The sequence below is a fragment of the Hippocampus comes genome, unplaced genomic scaffold, assembly GCF_001891065.2.
Source record: "Hippocampus comes isolate QL1 unplaced genomic scaffold, H_comes_QL1_v1.1 scaffold359, whole genome shotgun sequence".
Lineage (NCBI taxonomy): Eukaryota > Metazoa > Chordata > Actinopteri > Syngnathiformes > Syngnathidae > Hippocampus > Hippocampus comes.
The window spans coordinates 322,395-345,338 of record NW_017806274.1 but is presented as its reverse complement, the minus strand read 5'-3'; the positions used below and the strand labels follow the sequence as shown (position 1 = coordinate 345,338).

General features: G+C 41.5%; 2 protein-coding genes across 6 annotated transcripts in view; both read right to left on the bottom strand.

Annotated features, from left to right (window-relative positions):
* Nucleotides 1–8,542, bottom strand: part of map3k20a (mitogen-activated protein kinase kinase kinase 20a) — a 36,873-nt gene extending 28,331 nt beyond the window's left edge. The window contains exons 1-8 of the mRNA XM_019857629.1: nucleotides 8,409–8,542; nucleotides 5,508–5,697; nucleotides 4,289–4,376; nucleotides 2,278–2,379; nucleotides 1,418–1,483; nucleotides 1,145–1,173; nucleotides 783–920; nucleotides 134–220 (exon numbers count right to left, since the gene is read on the bottom strand). Of these exons, the coding sequence (XP_019713188.1) occupies nucleotides 134–220; nucleotides 783–920; nucleotides 1,145–1,173; nucleotides 1,418–1,483; nucleotides 2,278–2,379; nucleotides 4,289–4,376; nucleotides 5,508–5,666 (669 nt within the window). The 5' untranslated portion in view covers nucleotides 5,667–5,697; nucleotides 8,409–8,542. The remainder of the gene's footprint in view (nucleotides 1–133; nucleotides 221–782; nucleotides 921–1,144; nucleotides 1,174–1,417; nucleotides 1,484–2,277; nucleotides 2,380–4,288; nucleotides 4,377–5,507; nucleotides 5,698–8,408) is intronic.
* A 459-nt stretch (nucleotides 8,543–9,001) lies between these two features.
* rapgef4a (Rap guanine nucleotide exchange factor 4a) overlaps nucleotides 9,002–22,944 on the bottom strand; it is a 17,023-nt gene continuing 3,080 nt past the window's right edge. Inside the window, exons 2-28 of one of the 5 annotated variants that reach the window (XR_002166561.1) lie at nucleotides 19,919–19,987; nucleotides 17,382–17,446; nucleotides 16,955–17,061; nucleotides 16,235–16,356; nucleotides 15,973–16,156; nucleotides 15,813–15,897; nucleotides 15,487–15,547; nucleotides 15,329–15,405; nucleotides 15,084–15,230; nucleotides 14,730–14,845; nucleotides 14,152–14,237; nucleotides 13,446–13,524; nucleotides 13,201–13,351; nucleotides 12,999–13,087; nucleotides 12,844–12,874; nucleotides 12,684–12,762; nucleotides 12,325–12,471; nucleotides 12,105–12,202; nucleotides 11,879–12,004; nucleotides 11,313–11,491; nucleotides 11,149–11,239; nucleotides 10,987–11,037; nucleotides 10,436–10,523; nucleotides 10,296–10,360; nucleotides 10,155–10,209; nucleotides 9,508–9,740; nucleotides 9,002–9,282 (exon numbers count right to left, since the gene is read on the bottom strand). Coding sequence is in view for 4 of the 5 variants with exons in the window: in XM_019857649.1 (XP_019713208.1) it covers nucleotides 9,613–9,740; nucleotides 10,155–10,209; nucleotides 10,296–10,360; nucleotides 10,436–10,523; nucleotides 10,987–11,037; nucleotides 11,149–11,239; nucleotides 11,313–11,491; nucleotides 11,879–12,004; nucleotides 12,105–12,202; nucleotides 12,325–12,471; nucleotides 12,684–12,762; nucleotides 12,844–12,874; nucleotides 12,999–13,087; nucleotides 13,201–13,351; nucleotides 13,446–13,524; nucleotides 14,152–14,237; nucleotides 14,730–14,845; nucleotides 15,084–15,230; nucleotides 15,329–15,405; nucleotides 15,487–15,547; nucleotides 15,813–15,897; nucleotides 15,973–16,156; nucleotides 16,235–16,356; nucleotides 16,955–17,061; nucleotides 17,382–17,446; nucleotides 19,919–19,970 (2,559 nt within the window). In the remaining variant the exon portion in view is untranslated. Of the gene's footprint in view, nucleotides 9,283–9,433; nucleotides 9,741–10,154; nucleotides 10,210–10,295; nucleotides 10,361–10,435; nucleotides 10,524–10,986; nucleotides 11,038–11,148; nucleotides 11,240–11,312; nucleotides 11,492–11,878; nucleotides 12,005–12,104; nucleotides 12,203–12,324; nucleotides 12,472–12,683; nucleotides 12,763–12,843; nucleotides 12,875–12,998; nucleotides 13,088–13,200; nucleotides 13,352–13,445; nucleotides 13,525–14,151; nucleotides 14,238–14,729; nucleotides 14,846–15,083; nucleotides 15,231–15,328; nucleotides 15,406–15,486; nucleotides 15,548–15,812; nucleotides 15,898–15,972; nucleotides 16,157–16,234; nucleotides 16,357–16,954; nucleotides 17,062–17,381; nucleotides 17,447–19,918; nucleotides 19,988–22,064; nucleotides 22,154–22,665; nucleotides 22,846–22,944 lie in introns of those variants that run through there. The other 4 variants (XM_019857649.1, XM_019857651.1, XM_019857650.1 and 1 more) reach the window with 4 other exon arrangements.

The following is a 22,944-nucleotide window of genomic DNA, read 5'->3' as shown; positions in this document are numbered from 1 at the left end:
ACGTAGACCGTTGTCATGACATCATTAGAAGGAACGCAAAGAATGCACCCGCTTTTGGCTTCACTTGAGTGGATATTGTGCGGCTCCTTCTTTTGCGCAATGTACAGTATTAAGCAATTGGGTGATAAATTACCTCCTCCTTTTCCACGACAAGCCAAGCAACTTGTAAGCCTTCCAAGCCTTTGAAGGGTACCTCGCGTGTCAGCATTTCCCAAAGCACCTGTAAACATGAGCCGTGCGGAAACAGTCACACGTTCGTATGCGGACACTTCAAAACACTTCAACATGTGTTCCAATAACGGTTGCGGTCATTGTCATGCATTCATACGCGGTCACAATGTCATGTAACCGTGTTCAGTTGAGATTTAAAATTGGTTTGGAATGAACATGTGCATTTTTAGAATTTGATATACACACACACACACGCACACACAAGTGAAGGCATCACTTCTTAGAATAAACCTAAATGAGATTTTCCAATAATTAGGCTCTCTCTGTGTGTGAAACTGGAGTCTTGGGCAACCAACGGCTCCATACGGTCTCACAGTTATCACTCAAAAGCATAAGTTGACTCATGATCATGTGACTTCCCCAAACGCTGTCGACGCCGGGGGCGTCACACCGGTTGGGGAAGTGTGGCTCCAAACCCCAACTTTTCCCGAGGGACGGTTTCAACATCGGCAACTTTCTTTCTTCGAGCTTTTTGGCATCTTAAAATTGACACACACACACACACGCCATTTCTTTCCAGTTTGCGCCACCTCTGGTTGTTGACTACTCACCACCGCGTAGGAGAAAGTGTCACAGGTCTCAGACACCGGCAGGCTTTGGATGACCTCGGGCGCCATCCAAGGGAAGGTGCCCACTAAAGACATGTGTGTCGTGTGGGTCAGGAACTTGGAGGCCCCGAAATCACAAATCTGTAAAGAAAAAGCAAAAACTCAAATTTCACAACCCGAATAGCTTTCAATTGACTTTGTAAGCAAATTAGCAACAAATATCAACACAATTGCTTGGCTCATAGTTGAATGTGTGGAGCATGACTTATAACTTACAACACAAAATCAGCTTAAGTTAACTGTTCACTATCCTTTGAATGACATTTAATCTACACATTAGGTCCATACTGCGGATTTACACCTACCTTGAGGACTTTATCTGCCGTTATAACAACTGAAAGACAAATCGTAATTTCTCTGCGATTAAAAATGACAAAGCGGTCATAAAAACTGCACACATAACAACATGCACGTGCCAGACGGAACATTAGATATACACCTGCAGAAATGATCTCTCGGACGAAACCGAGCATTTATCCTTATGCAATTTTTGGAGTGCATCAAATGGAATTTGCGCAAGGTGTACCTAATGTTTTGGCTGCCGCGTATACTTGAGAAGCGAAAACTAGTATAGTTACCATTCCTTGACTTCAGGTCTCTGTGGATCACCTTTACAGGGGCCTCCGAGTGTAAATAGTGGATTCCTGAAGTCAAAATAAAACGACCCTCATTATTATTGTGAAATTCTTCTGTTTTTGTTGTTGTTGTACTGACTTAGCCTGATGCTAAAAAGGCGAACTCTCTATAGACAGTGATTGGCATCAAGTTGGGGTATGACAACAACAGAAATAAATAAATAAAATAAAATAAAATACAATTTAATCCTTTCATGCATCCAGGAAACTTAGAACATGATAAGCTGTCCACTGTAGTAATCGCTGTCCCCGAAAAGGTTAAATGTAAAATAACACAAAGAAAGATGTTTGTCGCAAGGCAGAGAGCCTGTTTAAATGGTTTTGTTTTTTTGTTTTTTTTTAATTCAGTACGGTAGAATAGTTTTGTTTTTTTTTTGTTTTTTTTTTTAATTCCCTCAAGTACTTTTTGGAAAAGTGTAGTTAAGTTGTATTTAACTTTTAAGTACAATGATTCCATTTGCATTTCATCTTTAACGGTTTGTTTTTAACCACTCAAGTATTGTCTTTATGTGCGGCAGATTTCAAATGGAATCATTTTTTTAGCACAGGTTTTTTTAAAATTAATATTTAAACATGTATTGTTCCAGTGGCTTAGGATAATATTTAAAATACACTTTTTGGGAATAAAATATCTCCCTCATTTTTTTCTTTTGTGAACATGTGATTATGCTGGTCATTATGGGATGTCTTTTAAGGTGGGGCTCGGTGTCAAATGTTCGAGAACCACGACTCGTCGCGGCCTTGAAACAAAAGAGGAACTTCTGTCGCGCCTGCTGATTCGTAGATAACTTCGGTTTTCTCACCTCTGGCGATCTCCGTCGCCCATGTCATAATGTGCCCCATGTCCATTTCTTCACTCTCGTCGCAGGAAAGGTAGTCATACAGTGACCCGCCGCTTGCGTATTCTATCCAGGAAACAGGAAAGCACAAAAATAAACACTTCTGGGGCAGGCCCAAGAGCACAGAAGCAAATTTTAAGAGTCGTGTGTTTTTTTTTTTTTTTGTTTTTTTTACAATATATCTTCTCAGATGGTTGCCTGACAAAATTGAATGGGACTCTTTTGTTGCTTTTTGATTCTTACGCATACGGGATATATAAAATATGTGACGTGTGTGTTTGTGAAATGCAACTGGAATGTTGTGGATATGATTCAGAAGTAATATAATGTGATTCATGGCGAATACATAATACACAGATTAAAAGCGTTCTTGCTTTGGTGTTTGGAACCTTGAAAGTTGTGTCTGACAGAGCACTGACAGGAAACAAGTACTGATCTGATTGATGTTAGCATCTTGTATTACAGTCAAAATAATTAGCATTCTTGCTTTGATAGCAGATTTTGCTTTTTTTTGGGGGGGGGGGGTCAAATTTGCTTTGTTTGATAATTGTGACCAGTCGAGTGACCAGTGACCTTCGAATCTCTCCGTTCTGATAGGCGGCTTGTTTACTAAAATCCACGAGGTCACGAATTTGACTTGAAGCACTCGGAAGCGAAAGATATGTTGAGCAATCAAGCTTGCATTTTCAAAGTAAAACTAATTGAGGAATAAAAGAAAAAAAAAAAAAGAATTATTTTATCAGTCATCCTTATCAAAATACTGCCGAAATGTATTGTTGACATAAGAACTGGGTTGCTATGACAAAAAAAACATTTTTTTTCTGCTCATTATTCAGAATGAGCTCCGCTACGTTTTACAGGCTCAAAGCTCCGTTTCTTTTCATGAAGGTGTACTGTCAGGTTTTACAATATCCCAACTCGGTCGCGGCTACGCCTACTTCCGCAAAATGTGCATTCCACCCCTGCCAAGACAACTTGCGGCGAGCCGCTAAATCACCGCCATTTATCGCGCGGGCCTCTTATTATACCGACGGCACGTTTGCTTAAAACGTATACAAAGCCAAAACACCAACAACGGACGGCAGCAAGTCAATACCTGTCTGCAGCCACACTTTGCACTCGAATATGTTGCGTCCGCATTCCAAAGATAATATGAAAAGGGACGCCGGATGAACTGCTCCTGCCTATCGGTAGCTTTTCAGAACTTTTTGACTGATTTTCCAATCTCGGGCTTTGTAATGAAAAGCACCTTTGCCCCTCCATTAACTAATTCGTACGAGCCGATCTTCCTTCTGAGCGGCAGCACTGAAGGAAGATCAGTTCCATGCATGTAAATTGAAGCGCGTGTACATATTGGCTGCTGGGGAGCACAATGTCAACACAGGAAATTACAAAGGGTAATCGATAAACACTTTCTGCCGGTAATATGATTCGCCCTTGAATAAACATACACCCACGAGCGACTTTCCGACAATAAATTTCATTTCTGTTGTCATGATGGACGCCGCAGCAGAAATGTTGCTGCTCGCTGTTTATATTCCTGCATTATTGAGGCTAACTAATGAGACATTTTTCTTTTTTTCTATTGATCATTTTTATTGGAACTAAGTATTTCAAGTCAAGTATCAAGTACAACTTTATTGTCAAATGTGCTAACATACAGCACAGATGAAATTTCCTCCCTCTTAAATAGACAACAGACAACAAGAGGAGCCGCTGCGGGTGCCCGCGCCGCCATCAAAAGAACACTTAACATAAAATGACAAAATAATTTCACTTATCAAGTACTTGGTATCAACAAGTACCGGTAGTCAAAGTACTTCGACTTGTATTTGGTCTTGGGGATAGGGCGGGGGGCACGTGGTATCAGTGCAGTAGTAGTTTAAATTCTGCAGGGCAATAATGACTTGCCACCAGGAACAAAACACTTGGAACTGGTAAGCGTGTGCAGGGCAAAAATATTTCCGTCACTTACCAGTGACGATTCCATAGTTGGGAGCCTCCACGATCGCGCCATAAAACTGGATGATGTTACGATGGCTGAGGACGCTGAGAATTTCAGCCTGGGCGGTGGACACACATGTCGTTTTCATGAAGCAGGGAGAAGAAAATCTGCATTTTTATGCTTACAAAACCTTTTATGTCTGAATTTTGGGGGTCTCGGAACGGATTGGGGCATTTACATGGAAAACGCGTCTCTACTTAGAAAAATTTCTAGTTAAGAAATTTCTTGCAGAACCAATTAATTTCGTAAGTAGAGGTACCACTGAATTTTCATTTTTCAAATATTCTTGTATGAGTTTTGTGTGCTTGGGTTTTTTTCGGATGTCCAATTGACCTTGCCGTGACCTTGCCGTTAGCGATTTCTGTTTACACTTTATCGGTCCTCCGTTTTTCGATAAATATTTTGGTTTCGTAGTTTGTCTGAGTTTGCGTTTGTGGGATTCGCACACCATCCGGTTCATTTCCAAACCTGGTCAGAAAAAGCCAAATTGAGATTCAAACCCGGAATGTGCGAGCCGTCTGCCAAATAGTGTTCTGATCAATATTAATGCTCACTTTTGATTGACACTATGTGCAATGTTCATAACTCTGGATACAGTGTTATAGAAATTGACAAATGAATGCCTTTTTGGTGGTGTCAGATCGAACACATTACATGCTGTATTATAGTTATGTAGCATACTAGAAGCGAAAGCTCGAGTGAACAGAAACCTGACAAAAGCACTTAATTCGTAAGTGAAGCAAAACACTGTAATTAAGCAAACAATTGCTTCCCCGCTTAAAAGATGACATTTTTTTTATTTCACCAGACTTGATCCCTGCAGCACTGAAGGAAGTTCAGCCTGTGATCTTGTACTCGAGATCTATAAAAGATACTCAAAATATGCTGTCAGAGGCCGACAAATGAAGCTTTTTCAGTGATTAATTCTTTTTTTTTTGTCTTTAAAACAATGTGTCGGTGCTTGAATCAGGGGCACCGTGTTTTGAAACGGTGCCAAAACAGGATTTGCCGAAAGGTTTCTTTTGCAACGCCATTCTCGTGGTGGGGGAGTATAATGACCATGAATGATGTGTGCGCAAGTCACCACATCCCACTAAACGGGCTGGCAATTAAAATGATTACAATCGTGACAATTAAAAAAAAGTAGAAAGTGTACATGAAAAGCCCCCAGGGCAATTATGACTCCCACCTCGTTCTCAATCTTGAGCAGCTTTTTCACGGCCACCTCTTTGTCCTGGGAGATCCATCTGGCCCGGTACACGCTTCCGAAGCTGCCGCCGCCACAGTTCTCGAAGAAGTGGATGTCATCGAACTTGATTTGCACAAAGGAGCCGCTATGAGACGACATCTCATTCTGACACTTGGCGCTGACACCGCTTCTGGAAAATCACAAGGATGAAAAAGTGGAATTACGGTTCATGTGGAAAGCTGTGTCTGCGCTTCCATTTATCATTGTTTTGTCATGTAAATGCAGTAATTGCTGCAGTACATAGAGAAAAGAAATAGACTTACAATCCACACCCGTTTTTTTTTGTTTTTTTTGGGGGGGGACCTCTATTTTCTGAAAAAAACTCCACAATTTTGCCATTTTTAGCTAAAAAAAAAAAAAGCTCTGGCTTTGACGCCATTTTGGGGCATCTTTGAGCCAAGGAACTATGTGGAAGTGATGGGAGGAATTTAATTTATATTAATAATCAGTCTTGCCTTGTCGAATAGAAAAATGTTTTGCACTGCATTGTGGGCAGTTAAAAAGTTTTATTGGGCGGACACAATTCCTGGCTTATTTTCTCTCTTACCTGCAGGAGCGCAACTACAACACCACTAGCCCTTATTTATTTATTTTTTTTGCACGGCACTTGTCTGATGCAAATTGCAGGTTAACTATCCACAGTTTTCTTTCTTTGGGCATTTTTATACATGGGTGCAGTTAGAAAGGGGCATTTGCGCCGTTGTGGGAGTGAACATAGACGGCCGACTCGATGACCGGCGTGCGCAACATATGTTTGCAAGGAATTGCAAGAAAATCTTCACATGCGGATGATGTAAAGTTGGTTGCTGTAAAGTGGGCACTTGGAGACAGCTTTCCACCACTAATTGTGTGTCTGGGCTATTGTAAAATCGTATCTGGGGCTTTAAATGTTACCTCGTCCCTCATTGGAATTGCTGCGCATGGATGGATTTGCTCAATTGTCACAGAGGGAGCCAATGCTCTGCGACCATTAACGCGTATTCATGCTACGCTAAGCCCTCGCGAGAAGCTGCTCCACGGGCCGGCCCGCTGTATTGTGTGTGCACTCAAGCAGGGTCACGGGGGAACGGTGACACTGCACCACTCGTTCTCGACGCTTCTCCCTCGACAGCAAACACGGCCGGAGGCGTGGCAGCATTGTTAAAGTCACATCATGCATAAGGATGGATGGCGTGTCCTCACATCCAATCACAGGCCACTTTATTAGGCACCTGCAAAAATCTTAGGCCGTCAAATACAAGATCTGCGTCAATTGTGAGGTTGAACCCGCGCAATGGTGAACTACTGGACTGTGTCATCGTTAGAGGCGTTTTTAATTTGGCTGCCACATTCAGCTCATTCATTCAGGAAATTGAGGATCTATGCGGGAGAACTGGATTTCGTAATTGGGGACTCTGACTCATTCTGACTGCAGAATGAAGATTTGGAAGAAACAAGCATACTGATTCCGTAGCTCCATCCTGCCGAGCAACTTGATATTTCCTCGGCAGAATCCAAATCAAACTGCATGAGACTAATGGGAACATTTTTTTCAAAAAGTCAGACAAAGACTTTATTGCACTGCAGACAGGCACAGGTGCACTCAGTGTAAAAACTGTTGCATCTTCATTTCCGTGCCAGGGAAAGTCGAGTTGACTTAGCATGTTTGGGAATTTGTCAAACCGCGCTGGGCCGTGCTGGGATACACACACATGGACATGATCTGGGTGGAAGGCAGCCTTACAAGTACCCATTACACAATGGTCATTTGTGATCACCCTGGCCAACTTGACATCAGCTCGCAGTTCCTCACAAACGTGCTTGGCGCGCTTCGATCTTCTGCGAGTCTATTTCTGCTTCCACAATGTCAATCACTATGTACGCAACTCTCCTGGGTTGAATTTGAAAGGAATGAGTTGAGCTGCTTTCATTGGGTAGGAAAAAAAATCGATTGTGTTCACTCCCACAACGGCGCAAGTGTCCCGATCTATCTGTGTCCATCTGCAAAAATACCACAAGAAAGGAAACTCCACCATGCGCACAGTTAGACTTTACACTGGACTTGCGCTTAGCACAAAAATAGGGCCCTATATCTCCACAATTCAGGACTACTTTGTTGTCAGTCTTTGCACAGGTTTTCAGCAATTATCTTCAAACACGCAAAATGTATTTAGAAAGAAATGGCTGCAATCACCTCACAAGGTCTGTCACATAAAGACAATTGCATTTGATCTGTGTTTGGCAACATTTATTCAGGTGCCATTTTATTTACGTTTGTTCGCCAATATTTTAAGCACAGCATTGAGGTTCAAATTGCACAATGTTACAGTGGCACGCAGCCATACTAAATACACTTTGTGGTTATAAAACAGTCTCGATTTTGATGATCAATTCATCCCAGTGCAATACTGTTTTGTTTTGTTTTTAGCCATGATGGTGATAACTTGGGGAGCGAAGTATTTTTGAAGGAGGTAATTGGGGATGGATGGATAGATAGATAGATAGATAGATAGATAGATAGATAGATAGATAGATAGATAGAATACACTAATATGAGGCTTTGAAAGCATCCATCATCTACATTTTAACATTCTGCATCATAGTGAGAGACATGCTCAGATATTATGTGGATAAGAGCGTATTAGTAGTACCTGGAGTAGTTGTAGACTAGTAGTAGTGGTAGTATGCATGGTCACAACAAAACGGAAAACATGACAAATTTGCAACTTCATAGCAAAACGTAAAGGGCGGGCTTTGATTTGAGAGTTGAAAGTTCCCAAACTATCGTCCATGAGGATGCCGAGCCACGCACAAAACAAAGCAATAGCGTACACAAATGTACTGTACACTCATCATACGTACCGCACACAAACTTTTTGGGAGGTCGTCAAGCGGCTCGTCGTTGCAGGAACACAAACTGGAAGTGAAGAACCTAAAATGTTCCCGGAAATCGGGCGATACGCGCCTCTTTTTTTTTTTTCACGTGCTCTACCCACGGCGGTTTTACTGGTTACACAACTTGACTTGATTTTAAGGACGAGGAGGACCGGCCTCTTTGGACCCTAAATTCTAATGACAACAGCGCTCTCTGCTGGCCACAAAACCAATTCTAATGACAACAGCGCTCTCTGCTGGCCACAAACAAGAATGATGTGTTGTTGCTGTTCCACAACAGTCCAGGTTGTCCTTGCTTAAAACAGAGTTCCACGATGGCGGCGACGTCACGCGAATGTTTACGTAAATCGAAAAAAAAAAAAAAAAAACAATGCTAGGCCAGACCGGCCTCTTTGGACCCTCAATTCTAATGACAACAGCGCTCTCTGCTGGCCACAAACAAGAATGATGTGTTGTTGCTGTTCCACAACAGTCCAGGTTGTCCTTGCTTAAAACAAGAGTTCCGCGATGGCGGCGACGTCACGCGAATGTAGCACAGAACTGCCCTAATTTTTAAATAAATATTTATGTATAATTTACAGCACAGAACAAGCTCACAAATATGTATAAATATTTGATACAAATAGATAAAATGATATCACGAATATTGAGACATTTAACGCAACACATACTGCTGTTTAGACCTGAAATATTAGATAATAATAATAACATCAGGTACCAGAGAAATGTTTACCTGCTTTCCTGAATTCTTCTTCTCTCTGAGCAACACTTTTACTTGCTGAGAATGCGTGCTGTGGTGCAAATATACAGCAGTGCAAACATCAATATTTGTAAACAGCATCTCATTATCTCTCATTACGTTTGATACAAATAGATAAAATGATATCACGAATATTGGGACATTTAACGCAACACATACTGCTATTTAGACCCGAAATATTAGATGATAACAACATCAGGTCCCAGAGAAATGTTTACCTGTTTTCCTGAGCACTTTTGCTTGCTGAGAATACGTGCTGTGGTGCAAATAAACAGCAGTGCAAAAATCAATATTTGTAAACAGCACCTCATTATCTCTGATTACGTCCCCCCCCAAGTGATTGTCTGTGTTGGGAGTTAAAGCGAGAGCAGCGGTGAAGCTGCCGTGTAACGCAGCCTTCCCTGATGGGTATCAAGATCTGCGAGGTTCGAGTCCATGAGAGAGCCGGGTCAGCGTTCTTTGGTTGTCGATCACGCTGAAGTGACGCACATAGCGCCGCACGTCGGGGTGGCACTTGTTCACCAGCGGTGACTCGGGACCTAATGGGCAAACGTAGCGAAAAGAATCAAACAAGTCACGTGGAACAGAAATGTCAAAGTTCTACAATCAAACAAGTCACGTGGAACAGAAATGTCAAAGTTTTTGTCCACTGGCAGAAACGTGATTAGGTAAATCTACACAATCTAATAAGATCCAACTTGAAGCAACTTGGTTCCAAGGACCTATGTTGGAGTGATTAGAAGAGCTTTATGTGGTGCTTTGTAGCCATTTTGTGGCATCTATATGATTTATTTGGGGTTATACATACAGTAGATAGAAAGATGGCCAGTGAAATACATTATGGTTCTTCATGACAAGAAATTTGCCCGATTTTGTCAAGAAATATTTTTTAACTCTCCTATAGGATCTTATTATATTGCGCACAGTTGCTAGTTAGTAGCTGTGTGACTTACTGAATGGCTGACTCCTACAATACCTCACAATCTTCACTGTATTTGCGATCATCCGCTAGGTGACAAAAGCCGTACAAATTAACAACTGCCTTTGACAAAAAACATTTACAGTACACTGAAAATAATCAGCTAAAACCTTACCATTTTCTCAAAATTGACCAAATTTTCAATAAATGTCTTGTTGCCCTCGTGAGTGAATGTCATATCTGCAAGGAAAGAAACAGGAAGCAGAGTTTGAGTCCAAACACGTTGAACTGCTGTGACAACAAACACCTGCTGACCTTTGATCAACAGCGGCATGAAAGGGATGATGGGAGGTTCAAGTTTGGCAACCATCAGTCGGTACACTCGATGGTTCCTGGATGGGTCCTGTCCAAAGAGTCACCCGTGTTAAAAGCGATCCATGACAACTCCACAATCAATATTGCACATATAAAAATACGAGACACAGGTTATCAATGGAAAAAAAAACTCTCAATGTGATTTTATTTATTTTTAAACATCCATAATTTTGTTCATGTTTTGCAGTGTGATGCCTTGACGTAAGAGTTTTATTCATTCCGTGGCCACGTTTGTAACTCAGACCACTGGCATCTAAAATCAACTCTCCCCATTGAAATGAATGGAAATGCCACTAATCCGTTCCAATCTTCCCAAAAGACACCACATTTTGAGCTACGTTTCGTGACATACTTTAACATGACATAATGAACTAAAAATTCCTCCTCAATGCTGCTATTGTATCCTGTTTTTATCTATCTACGTATCAGTCTATCCATCCCATGTGAGACAATAGTAATGCTTTGAAAACACTGGAGCCGCCTCTCTTTACCATCAAGTTTTCAAATTCTCCATAGAACTTCTTGAATTTGCTAGGAAGTTTCTGGAAACACAAAAGAGACATTGTGTTCATGCGTTTTCAGGAAATGAAAAAAATGAGTGATGGGGGGGATAAAAAATAGTGAGAGACATGCCAAACACTGTATGTACCAACCTCCCAGGTCTGATTCAGCCTGCTGACCGCTGGGTTGCTCAGCCCCATGACAATAGCAAAGAAGGCATTCAAGTTCCTGTGTTCCTTGCAGCTTTCGGCACAAAAGAAAAGTAGTCGTTCAAAGGAAGTGAATTGGTGAGATAACGTGAAGTGAATGTTCTTACTGGGATGCAATCTTGATGAACTTTTTGAGCAGCTGCACCCTCTTGCTGAGCTGCGGGCACAGGCAGACCTCCGTGATCACCCAAAACTGAATTTCATTGAACCTCTTTAGGAACAGGTCCAGGTTCACTGTGCTTTTCTTCACGTTTTGCCTCCCAAAGATGTGGTAGATCAGTTCAAGCTGTCAGAGAGGGGTTGCGTGTTTTTTTTTTAAATAAGAAAAATATCACTCTATTATACAGTATACTTTCCAATAACATACAGTCATGGCATAATTAAGTTGAATGTAAAGAATGAAACATTTTCTGCTTCAGTTCAATTGGTGTAGTGCATTCTCTGGCCACCTGAGGGCAGTATACCCATATACATGGAGCTGGCCGAAACTATGAAATTACAGTAATATTATCCATCCTTTTTCAACACCGCTTCTCCTGAAGGGAGTCGCGGGGAGTGGCCGGAGCCTATCCCAGCTGAATTCAGGCGGAAGGGAGTCTCCATCCTGAACTGGTCGCCAGTCAGTCACAGGGGACATATCGAGACAAACTTCATTTTCGGTCGCTCAACAAACCTCATGAACACAGTTGAAAAGCTCCCAGTCATATCGCGTCAAATGGTAAGCAACATCCTTGGTGCTCATCCACTCAAAACTCGACAAAGAGCCTGCAGATGGACCCTCCTGCTCCGGCAGGGGGGTCTAGATGAAACAAATAAAAATAAAATTCATGGCAGAATTGTAATCCAGTACAACAAAAATGCAGTACAACAAAAATACAGGGAATATTTGATCAACACACCAAAGAATCCAGCTGATCCTTGAAGCAGGCAAAGAGACGCCCATTGATGGTAAGAGTGGAGAACACGGACACATCAGTGTGTTCGAACACGACTTTATCTGCTCACAAAACACAACGCGCGGGTCGGCAAGTTTTTCGCACAACAGATGGATGATAATTCCCCCCCCACCCCCACCCACTTAATTAGAGGAACGCCTTTGGAGCCGCTGAACGCTCTCACCTCCAGCCGAGCTGAGACGGACCAACAGGAGGTCCTCCACTGAGCCCATCTTGTCGGCCACGGCATGCAGGACCTCTCCGACCGAGGCGGAAACAAGCGCTCGGATGGTGATGTAAGTGTGGTCACAGCAAAAGACTTTGAACAGAACTGAGGACAAGAGTCAAGGGAAAAAGCAAACTGCATTTTTTTGGTACTATGGAATGAATGGAGCCATTTGTAAAAGAAACAAGATTGTTGCTGCACTGCTTATGCCAGATGTGGCACATATCACTGATGGTTGTTTCATCGAGTTCGACTCAACTTTCATCACATCATAGTCGACTGGGGGGGAAAAAAAAAAAATCTTCGTCGAGACTCACTTTCATCGTTGCTCTTAATAGGTTGACACTTTTGCATCTCGTCATCTCCCCTATTGAACTGCTCGAGTAGGACGATGTGCTGTGAATGACTTTAACAGGTTAATTTAAAGCACATCCATAGTTTCTGATCAGAATCGGAATGAAAGCTTTTGAGACGTACCTTTCTGTGTGAGCTTCTGGCATCATCAGTGCTGAAATGGGGAGGGGGGGACAAGGTGTGGCAAATCAATCAGAATTCGCTTTGATTGAACGGCTTTGATACGGGAGTCCTCGAACCATAAAATGAAAGGCGTGTTTTAAAATGAAATAACATACTTGTGCTTGACAATTTTTTCCAGTTCTGGTAGTTGCTCACTGAGTGGTGGAAGTGATTCAGCGTCATTAGATACAGCCGAAAGAAAATCCTGCAAAAAAAAAAGACAAACGTCATTGCACAAAATCATCACCAAAAACAGGGGTGTGTAGACTTTGGAAAATCCACTGTATTCTCTCCTACGAAGATCGGATAGCAACGAACCTCCAGGAAGACCACTGAGGTGTCTTCCTCTTGCAACTGATCACCATGCAAGGTGGCCCACCGCACGACCAGGCGGATCACACGACGCTTGTTGTTGAGCGCGTAGTCCAGCTTCTCCTGTTCGGAGCCCGGTGAGGCCTGGGCATGGTAGCTGAGCACCAGTTAAGGACCGGCCAAGCACAAGAGTTGAGCGGATGGAAGATGATGTCACGTCGACACGCTTCCACGGTGCGGAAAAAGGATATTGAGCCATCAACACTGGACAAAGTTGAATGTTTGGCATGAAGACGCAGTGCATGAGCACAAAATCATCTAAGGCAGCATCTGGCCGAGATAGATATGGAAAAAAAAAAAAAGAAACAGCAGATCAAATATGTGTTTTATGCATGCATAAAGTAGACGGTCTGCGCCGATACTGAAGATAAAAAAATGTTGACAGACTGAATAGTGATTTGGCATTGGGGCAGTGTGCCAACAGCTCAATTATGTGGTGCTTTAATTTGGACGCTAGGCTCTTTTTTTTTTTTTTTTTTTTTGGCTGTATTACAATTTCATATTTAATACAGAGTGGTTTGAGAAAACTAATGTCTGTGCACTTTTGCCGCCAGGGAAAAAAAAAAAGTGCCGTTTCTGAATCAGCCACAACTGCGGCCTCTTAAGCGCTGCAAGATTTCTTTGTGGACGAGTTGGTTGATTCTCTGGCCCACATGAAGAAGAAAAATCATAGTTTGGTTTGGAAATATACCTTTTGTGATACCAGTCTTTGAACTTTTAACACAACTTTGTTCTGAGCTCAGACACCCTGGGTCCGCTTTTGAAAAAACTACGAATGCAAAAAAAAAAAAATTGTCATGTTTCTCTTTAACTTTTGTAACGTTCTCGGGATGTAGCCTTGTTGAACGATGGCTGGCCATTTTTTAACACACCAAAACACCGTTGGAGAAAATTTACCTGATGCTGAAAACTGAGAATCCATTCGCATCATCTCAAGCAGGTGCTCCAAAATTTTCTCTGGTGTCCCTGACATGACCTTGTACCTGGAAAAACACATAAAAAAGGGTCATAAAGGAACAGCAGCTTTAATGCTACTGGATGGATGCTACTTGTGGATACGTCTTTTGTATGCCGACAGTCAACTACAGTAGATGTTTCAACCGCCAAATATTATTTATATATATTCGGTCAAAACCTCCAGAATATATCCCACCTTATGGTCACAGGGTTTTTCCATGGCAAGACAATGAGGCACTCTTAAGTGGCTACGCGGTCTGCTGCCAACAATTTGCTGGCTTACGCACATTTGCAAACTTGCCAACACCGGGTCTACCATGCACCCGAACAGATTTACACGGTGGGCTCCTGAGCCCGATACGGAATCTCCACAATTGAGTGCGACATAGTTCTCATTCATTGCACATGTTTTCAGCCACGTATTATCTTCAAACAGGAAAAAATGTTTGCATTAAGTCTCTGAATACCCCGAAACGCTCTCTTTACATTAATATATTTTTTAAAAGGTTGGTATTCACTTGTAATGGGAGGTTGAGGCTCCATGGTTGTCGGATCGACAGCTACTGAGACTCTTCTCTAACACCAGGACGTCTTGACCGTGCTCTTTCAGGCGCACTGTGTTGGCCTCTACGTCCTGCACAGAAAAAAAAAAAACCAAGAGGTTCCAAACTTACATATTACTCCATTATGTACTAGGATTCACCCAAGTTTCTCGTTTGTGACGAAGTTTTATAATCGCGAGTAAAGGGGAATACTGCTGTCAAAGGGTCAGTCTCGTGCAGTTTGCATTTTTCGCCAACAGAGGGCGCTAAAGCTCATCAGTACAAGGGCGTGTGGGAGTAGCTAGCTGCATGTATCCAAAAGCAACAAACCCTCAAAATCCTGTTGAAGTCCTCCTTGTCCACTCTCAGGAAGTGACAGTTGTCCTCTCTCAAGACAATGGAAGCAGCGCGGGGGGCATCGTTGACAAGAGCAAGCTTCCCAAAGTCATCTCCCTCATGAAGTGTACAAACAACACCCTGCGGGGTCAGATCGGGCCATCAGTTAGCCAACTGAAACTACAGAACGGCATTGATCAATTTCAAAAAAATTTAATAAAATGAAAAAAAGAACAGACTTTTCCATAGATGACCACGTTGACCGAGCCCTTTAGGATGATGTACCATGAGGTACCCTCTTCGCCTTGGCTGAACACTGCGAGATTGATGAGAATGAGAAAAATCGGAAAAAGAATTTCTTTGTGAATGGTACCATTCATTCTATCATAATACTTACACACTGTTCCTGCTTTGGCATGGGACTCAAATATGAGCACGCCCATCAGTTCTCTCTTGACCTGTGTGGAGAGAAAGAAATACAAATTAGATGACTAAAATAACTAATTGACTTGTGCAATGTAAGAACAAGATTTTTTTTTTCCATTCATATTCTTCACTCAGATAATAAAGGATACCAGCAAATCAGGGGACCGTATTAAACAAGTACAGAGAAATAAATGCATTTCAAGGGGTGATTTGGGGGTTGGCATATTAAATTAAGGACATTTCATACTCAGAAAATTACGACAATACTGAAGAAGAAAAAAAAAAAAATCTCCTCACAGTGGTGGAAAGGTGCGCTAAGGCCTTGATGTGGAGCAGTTCCTCGCAAATGATCTCTAAATCGTCTTCTGTTCTCTCAGATGGCCTGCCAAGAGAATATAGCGCGAGGTTATTGTAACATCACACGGATGAACTGACATGAATTGTCTGGGAAGCTCACCGCTTCCTCAGAATCATCCTCATGTAGGCGTCAGGCCCCATCTGCGAAAGGAGTACCAAAGTATCCTGCAGCTCGTCTTGGCTCTGCCTCCTCTCCTCCTCGTCGGGTAAAGACGTCTCCTCTTCTTCATCGTCCAGGAAGCGGTAGAAAAGGTATTTGTCCTGGAAGCTTGGCTCCCGGTCCACTGGGTCACATTCAGTGAACATAACAACGATGGGATGTGATGCTAAACAAATTGCGAGGATGAGAAGACCCGTCTCACCGTGGCAAAGAACGCCTTCCTCCATAAGCACCTGCCACATGGCCACAGCTTGAAGGCGAGAGCGCACACAGGAGCTGTGCTGCATCTGCCAGTCGACCATCTCCGTTCCCACACAACACTGCCTGGTAAAACACACCAAAGAGACCTTGTTGAGAATTGCAACGACCTATTTATGATAAGTACAAACCATTCCAGGAAACCCTCCTTCATCGTGGGTTTTTGTTTGAGACGGTGTAAATTTGAAAGAAGAATGAAAACAGGAAGCATTTCATCTCGGTATTTCTTCGTTTTAAGATAATTGAGTGTCAAATCCTCTTCAATCCTGCTTTTTACACCCACAGAAAGCTTTGGCTGTCAATTCAGTTTATCGTGTACATCTTTGGACATTGATTAGATGATTAGAAATAACGAGATTCATTTAACCCCTGTGGTGGAGGCGGGATGACAATATATCAAGTACAGTGTATCGCTATTGTTCGCAACCCCTCTATGTTGTGTAGTTTTTAATTTATTTTTTTTAATGGTTTTCAAGTTATCTTTTACAGTTTATAGTGTTACACAGACTTGAGAGCAAAATCCAAGATGTCAAAGCTTTGTTCTATTCTCAGGGTGCAAATTTACTTTATCAGCTGCTGTTTACTTAAATCCACAAAGTATTTATTTTCACTCTCCCATGATTTAGCATTTGCGTGTTTGGATGTAAAAATGTGTTGAATTCACCTGTATGTTTTCAGATGGTACTTTCTGTCTCGGATCATATGAGGCGCTCTGGAGAGGATGGCGTTACGGAGAACCTTCCCCGCGCGCAGGATCTTTCCAGAAGGCACCTGAACTCAAATGTGTAAAAATGGCACCATGAAACGTCGCAGTACGTTTTCGAGTGCTATTTCCTCGGCAAAACTATCAATCAGACGGAGTGTCATGTTATGTAAGGCGGGCAGGAAAAGGACAACAACAGCAAGGTGGGACAGGATGGAAGATTGGACAGCGATCCCGTTTATATTTAAACCAACTTTAAACAAATGCCACATTCTATTCATGCTGTGACTGTAAAGGATGTGGTTACGTCAGGTGATGCAGAAGCCATTTTAAGAAACGTCGAGCAGATAAGCAGAAGCTCCAAAGCAAGACAGAAAGGAGAAAGTACCTTTTTGGGATTTTCGGTTGGAGAAGCAAACGAGTTGTTACTTATGTTCTCGTTGTCCGGCGTTCCTGTTTGGGCGAGCAATAAATATACAGTGGATACGGTTACCTCAATACGGAAATATCATCACAGTTTTCTGATTGACTTCACCTAACATTTGGACGGATTGCATTTTGCTGTCCAAACACAAAAAAAAGTTGAGCATATTGGCTCAATTAAATATTGTTATGTGAGATTAACCGAAAACGATAACCCCAAAGCCACTTTATTATTTAATGAATTTAATCCTATTTGTGGATTTAAAAAAAACAAAAAAAAAACCAACCTATTATCCTCCATCATTTGTCATTGTTTTTGTGCAAAGGTCAAAGCAGTGAGTTTTATTTTCGTGCAATTTTGTGGCATCTTAGGGCCAAGAAACTATGCCAAAGTAGGTTGAGGAGTTTCTTTTGGACAAAAGCAGTACTTTGCCACAATCTTATGATATCTATAGGCAACTCCAAATCTTTTTTTTTTTTTTTTTTTTTTTTTTTTTTTGAAAGGGGTGGGGGGGCTTCACTGGTGGATTTTCAAAGCGTGTAGTGGTTACCATATCGGCCTCGTTCTTAAGTTCAGGATTCGAATCTCGGCTCCAGCCTTCCTTTGTGGAGCGTTGGTCCTCCGAAAACATTTACATGTTCGGTTACTTGTGCATTATTTTGAAGGCAAGTGTGATTGGTTGCTTGTCGGTGCCCTGCGATTTGCTGGGGATCAAAGTCAGCTGACTCTGTGACCGAAGCCGGATGACCAACGCTGACGGCATAAAAGTTGTATAAAGCGCAGCATCTTAACATGTTTAATTTACACACCGAGAAGAAAATTGTACTGAAGTGTAAGTGCAGGAGCGGGCGGCAGCCACCAACTGCATGATTCTTGTATGATTTCCTAATGCATTCATGCACGGTGCATAGTGTGAGGTACTCCACTGTACGTTGGTGTAGAAATAGTAAAGTGGCATTCCTACAGGGATGCTCTACTCAAAGTGACGAAACAGTTTAATAACAGCCTAATAACTTCAGGGCTCGAGACGGAGAGAAATTTGGGCACCCACGCAGGCTTTTTCCTCAAGGGTACACCTAAAAAAAAAAATACGAGGTTGGCAGAGTAATATATGAGTGAGACTCTCCATACCTTTGTACCAAATGTCTAATATTTTGCAGTTTTTTTGTGAACAGAGCCTGAGTCTGTTGTACTTTTTAATTTATGCAAGGTATTTTTTGGATTCTACATTTCAATGCCAATGTTCACTGTTCTTGAGAATTACAAGTTATTTGCTCTTGAAAAAGGATACCGTTGATTTGTAATAGCAACATGAAAAAAAAACCACAAAAAAAAACAAACAAAGTCAATGATATGGTTTGTCATGATAGTTTTGGGGAAAAATATACTCTTCTAAAACGTGCGTTATTGTGACAAGTCTAAGTGAGTGACCTACGCCCATCAAATAGAGAGTGAAAATCGCTGAGAATGAAATGAAAAGATGCTAATGGCACTTGACAGCTTATTGAATATTAAATTAAGGCCTGATATGTTCAAAAGTCATCACCGACGCTCTGACGCAAAATCACTTCAAGCAGCTCAATGTGAGAGTAAGTAACCTTTCTTTTGGAATTGTGATTCAAATCAAGCACCTATAACTTTTGTGCTGGTGCAGACAAAGGAAAAAATGTTGGTGACACTCGTCCAACGTGCAAAAAGTTCATCCAGAGCCCTGGATTTTGTGTTTTCATTAGTCTAAATATTGAGGACATTAAAAACAATGCATTTAAAATATTTGCTTTTTGTATGAAAAAAAAAAACTATTTCTTCATTCAAATGTCTCATGCCAATGTTATCCAAAACAAAAACACAAATCGACATGCGCCTGCATGTTTTGTCTTTCTACCGCTATTTGAAATTCAAATGTGTTATAATATCCTTCTGTGTGCCTGTCAGCATGTCTCCAAATAATTAACGCTGTCAAAATAAATCCAACTCGTGAACACATTATGTCCGAGCTGAATAACTCAGAGAACCTAAAAAGGTCACATCACATGCAATAGCCTCAACTGAGCAGGCTCAACTTTTCATGAAAAAAAAGGAACAGCTATTTGTCACTGTCATTGTACAAGACCACAAAGCCCCTGTGAGAGCTTTGTTTGAGCAAAGCTCGGTCAATATTAAGTTAACTTGCACCAGGAACGCTTTGCGAAAAAAAAATATCAGCTTTTATAATGTTGCAACTACTGGAGCAAGCGGAAGTCTGGCAGACAGGAGGTCTGCTTCAGCAGACTTGAATCATGTTCCTGCGTGTGCAAAATATCACGATGCTGTCACGCTGAATGGTCGATTCCCCCCTTGCGGATCATCAAGATATCACGAATCAATTTTCAACATTTGAAGGAGTTCACGTGAACAAAAACCCTCAGCGTGAGCTTCAACAAATGCTGTGATAGAGTGTTTAAAAAAAAAAAAAAAAAAAAAAGTGTCACTGAGATGACAATCAAAATGCAGTTACTCACTGTCGGCACCAGCCTCCATCACACTATAGGGGGGGACGAGGACTCCCGCCATGTGCTGATGAAACTTCTGTAATAAATAAATAAATACAGAAAAACAAGCAGTCGTGGTGATCAAAGAAGGAGTTAAAGGGTACACTTATGGAAAGACCAAACTTTAATTAAAAAAAAAAAAAAAAAAAAAAAAAAAATCAAATTGACCATATTTCAAAACATGAGTTTTCCACCCGACAGCGAGGATATTTTGCATTTTAACATTTTCAACCCTACGCATCACCTTCATGTTCATCCTTAATGCGCACCCGTATGGAAGCTCACTTTCAAGTCCTCCTTTCATCTTGTTACGCAACCGCTAGATTAGGCATCTCTCAGTGAGCGCGTAGCCCTTTAATGGCATCCACGATGCGGAGAGCCACCGAGTCAGCAGAGCATGACTGAGTCTTATACATCATTGTTCCCCTGCAGTCATCACTGACATTATGTAATGAGCATCGTGAGTCCAAAAACAGCTCATGAGCCATTCAAATATTCAAGGTTCTGTGACCCGAGAGTTGAACTCCGACGTGGTGGTAAACTACAATGTAAAAATACATTTCCAAAATAAAAACCTGTAACAATGTCAATATCCTGTCTAGCGTCCGCTCAACACGCCTAATTCATCTTGAAATAAACTTGAAACGAACCATTAAGTAACTGACAAGATTGGTTTAGTGATTCAATTGAAGTTGAAATTGAAGGAATTGTTCATCTTTTAAAATTAGCGAACGGCTCTCATTGAGTCGCGCACAAGTGTGACGGTTCTTTAAGCCATATACATTATTATTAAAAATGTGTTAATGTCTATTACACACATTTTTAAAGCTTTTCATTCAACCTTGCAACATTAAAGGGGAAGTCAACCCCAAAATTTTCTTGACAGTTATGTTTTATACACCCTGACTAGTTTAAACGCGGCATTCTGGTTCATATTCCGTTTGTGGAATATGAGCTAAGCAGCAAAATCCACCCGTTTTTAGCCATCTCGGTAGACGGCCATTTTGCCACTTGCTGTCAACCGAAAATGACATCACAGTTGCTCGGGGCTCAGGTAAAAAACAATCACAGCTCACCTGTTTTCTGAAGCCAAGGCAGGATTAGTTGTTACCTGAGCCCATGAGCAACTGTGATGTCATTTTCAATCAACAGCAAGTAGCAAAATGGCCGTCCCCTGAGATGGACACAAACGGGTGCAATTTTACTCATATTCCACAAATGCAATATAAATCAGCATTAATCAATACTTGCACTTCGAATGGAAATAAAGCTGTCCCGGTCACTTTGACAAGACATTTTGTCTTTGTTGACAATCAAGGGATTTACGATTACCGAGGTGCAGTCAAACCAGACGTCGCTTGAGCAAATGAACTCCACCCACTGAGCCAACAAAGCTGGCCTCCCTGAGGCTTCGAACCGTTCCATCCTGTGGTTGGGGGCTCGGTAATCTCCAGGAGGATTACAACCATTTATCAGCTGTGCAAAAAGCATTCATTCTCCTCTTCTTAATAACGATTTTTGCGTCATCCAATGCATCAAGCACACATCCATGAAGAACGACCTTGAAAGCATCAAGCTCAACTGAAACGTGTCATTTTCTGATTTGTGTCCATCAATGTTGCGACATCGTTTGATTATGCACCAGGGCTGTGCGATAATGGGAAAAAAATCATTCGTACCATTATTTAGACTGATATTAAAATCACGACATGATTATTCAATGATACCAAAACTCGCCTTGACCTCAAAGAACAACCTGAAAATAAATGAGTAAAAATGAATACCCGCTGTTCGTGCTGACCGCGCTTTGGCCTCTTAAGGGCTGCGTGGCACACACAATAACTTGAATATAAAATGACTAAAAGTAGGCGCAATGTATTATTCTAACTCATTTTTTTCATATTAGAAAGAATATATGACAGTGAGTCTTTCTTATATTACCTGTCTATATGTGCTGCTACAGCGTTTTTGGGATATCTCGTGGTCATTTTTGCTGGGCAGTCAAGCAGAAGTTTACATTGAGATGGCAAGATAAAAATGAAATCAAGGTAATAATATTTAAATATGCTACGTTCGGAGTGGGCAGTAGGCTATATCCGGAATAAGTTTGTCTTACGGTCTAGAATTCCACTTTATAGACCAAAAGCTTGTTGATGATGTAATCGTATCCGCCTCCGTGCGAAATTGGCTTCAAGCACATCTGAGAAGTTTTGTTCCCACTAAAGATAGAGATGTTGACCTCCGGCTTCCTTCATGCTGCAACACTTTGTTGCATTGTGAGTATCTCTGTGCCTGAGATTTGGAAAACTCTACCCCGGTGGACAACATGACTCACATCTCAGACTAGGGCAGAATCATTTCGAAAAATATATCTAATTGCGATATTTTATTTTCCTAACCAATATTGCAATTAGAATTTATTAGGCAATGTTTTTTTTTCCAGGTCCTCTTCTCATGTATTATTTAACATATGCAATAAATTAATCTGCAGTTCAATTAACAAAATCATTGGTGTTATTCGTAAATGTTTTGACCTCACAGATTACACTAAAATGAAAGACAAATGAATCATGAATGAACATGAAAGACAGTTAATTGATCTTCTTCTATTATAGTTCTTCACTTACAAAACACTCGCAGTCTTAAGAGTTCACCACGACAATTTAACCCTTTCAGGGCCAGCGGGTTACAACAGCGGACAAACAAATGCTGCTCACCTGCTACCTGCGTATCTTTGGGATGTTATTGACTGCAAAATCCCACACGCCCTCCTAATCCCAGTCACACAGCAGTCATGGATTATAGGTGACATCCAACGTGGTCGCTCTCTCACTCAGAGAGCAAAATGAGTTGGCTGTGTCATTCTCACACTGCGGCCAGTAGACTGTTTCTGAGCAGCGGTTACTAAGTGATTACTTTCTCTCTCTCTCTCTCTCTCTCTCTCTCTCTCTCTCTCTCTCTCTCAAGGAAAAAAAAAGGTGCAAATGTGGTGCTAA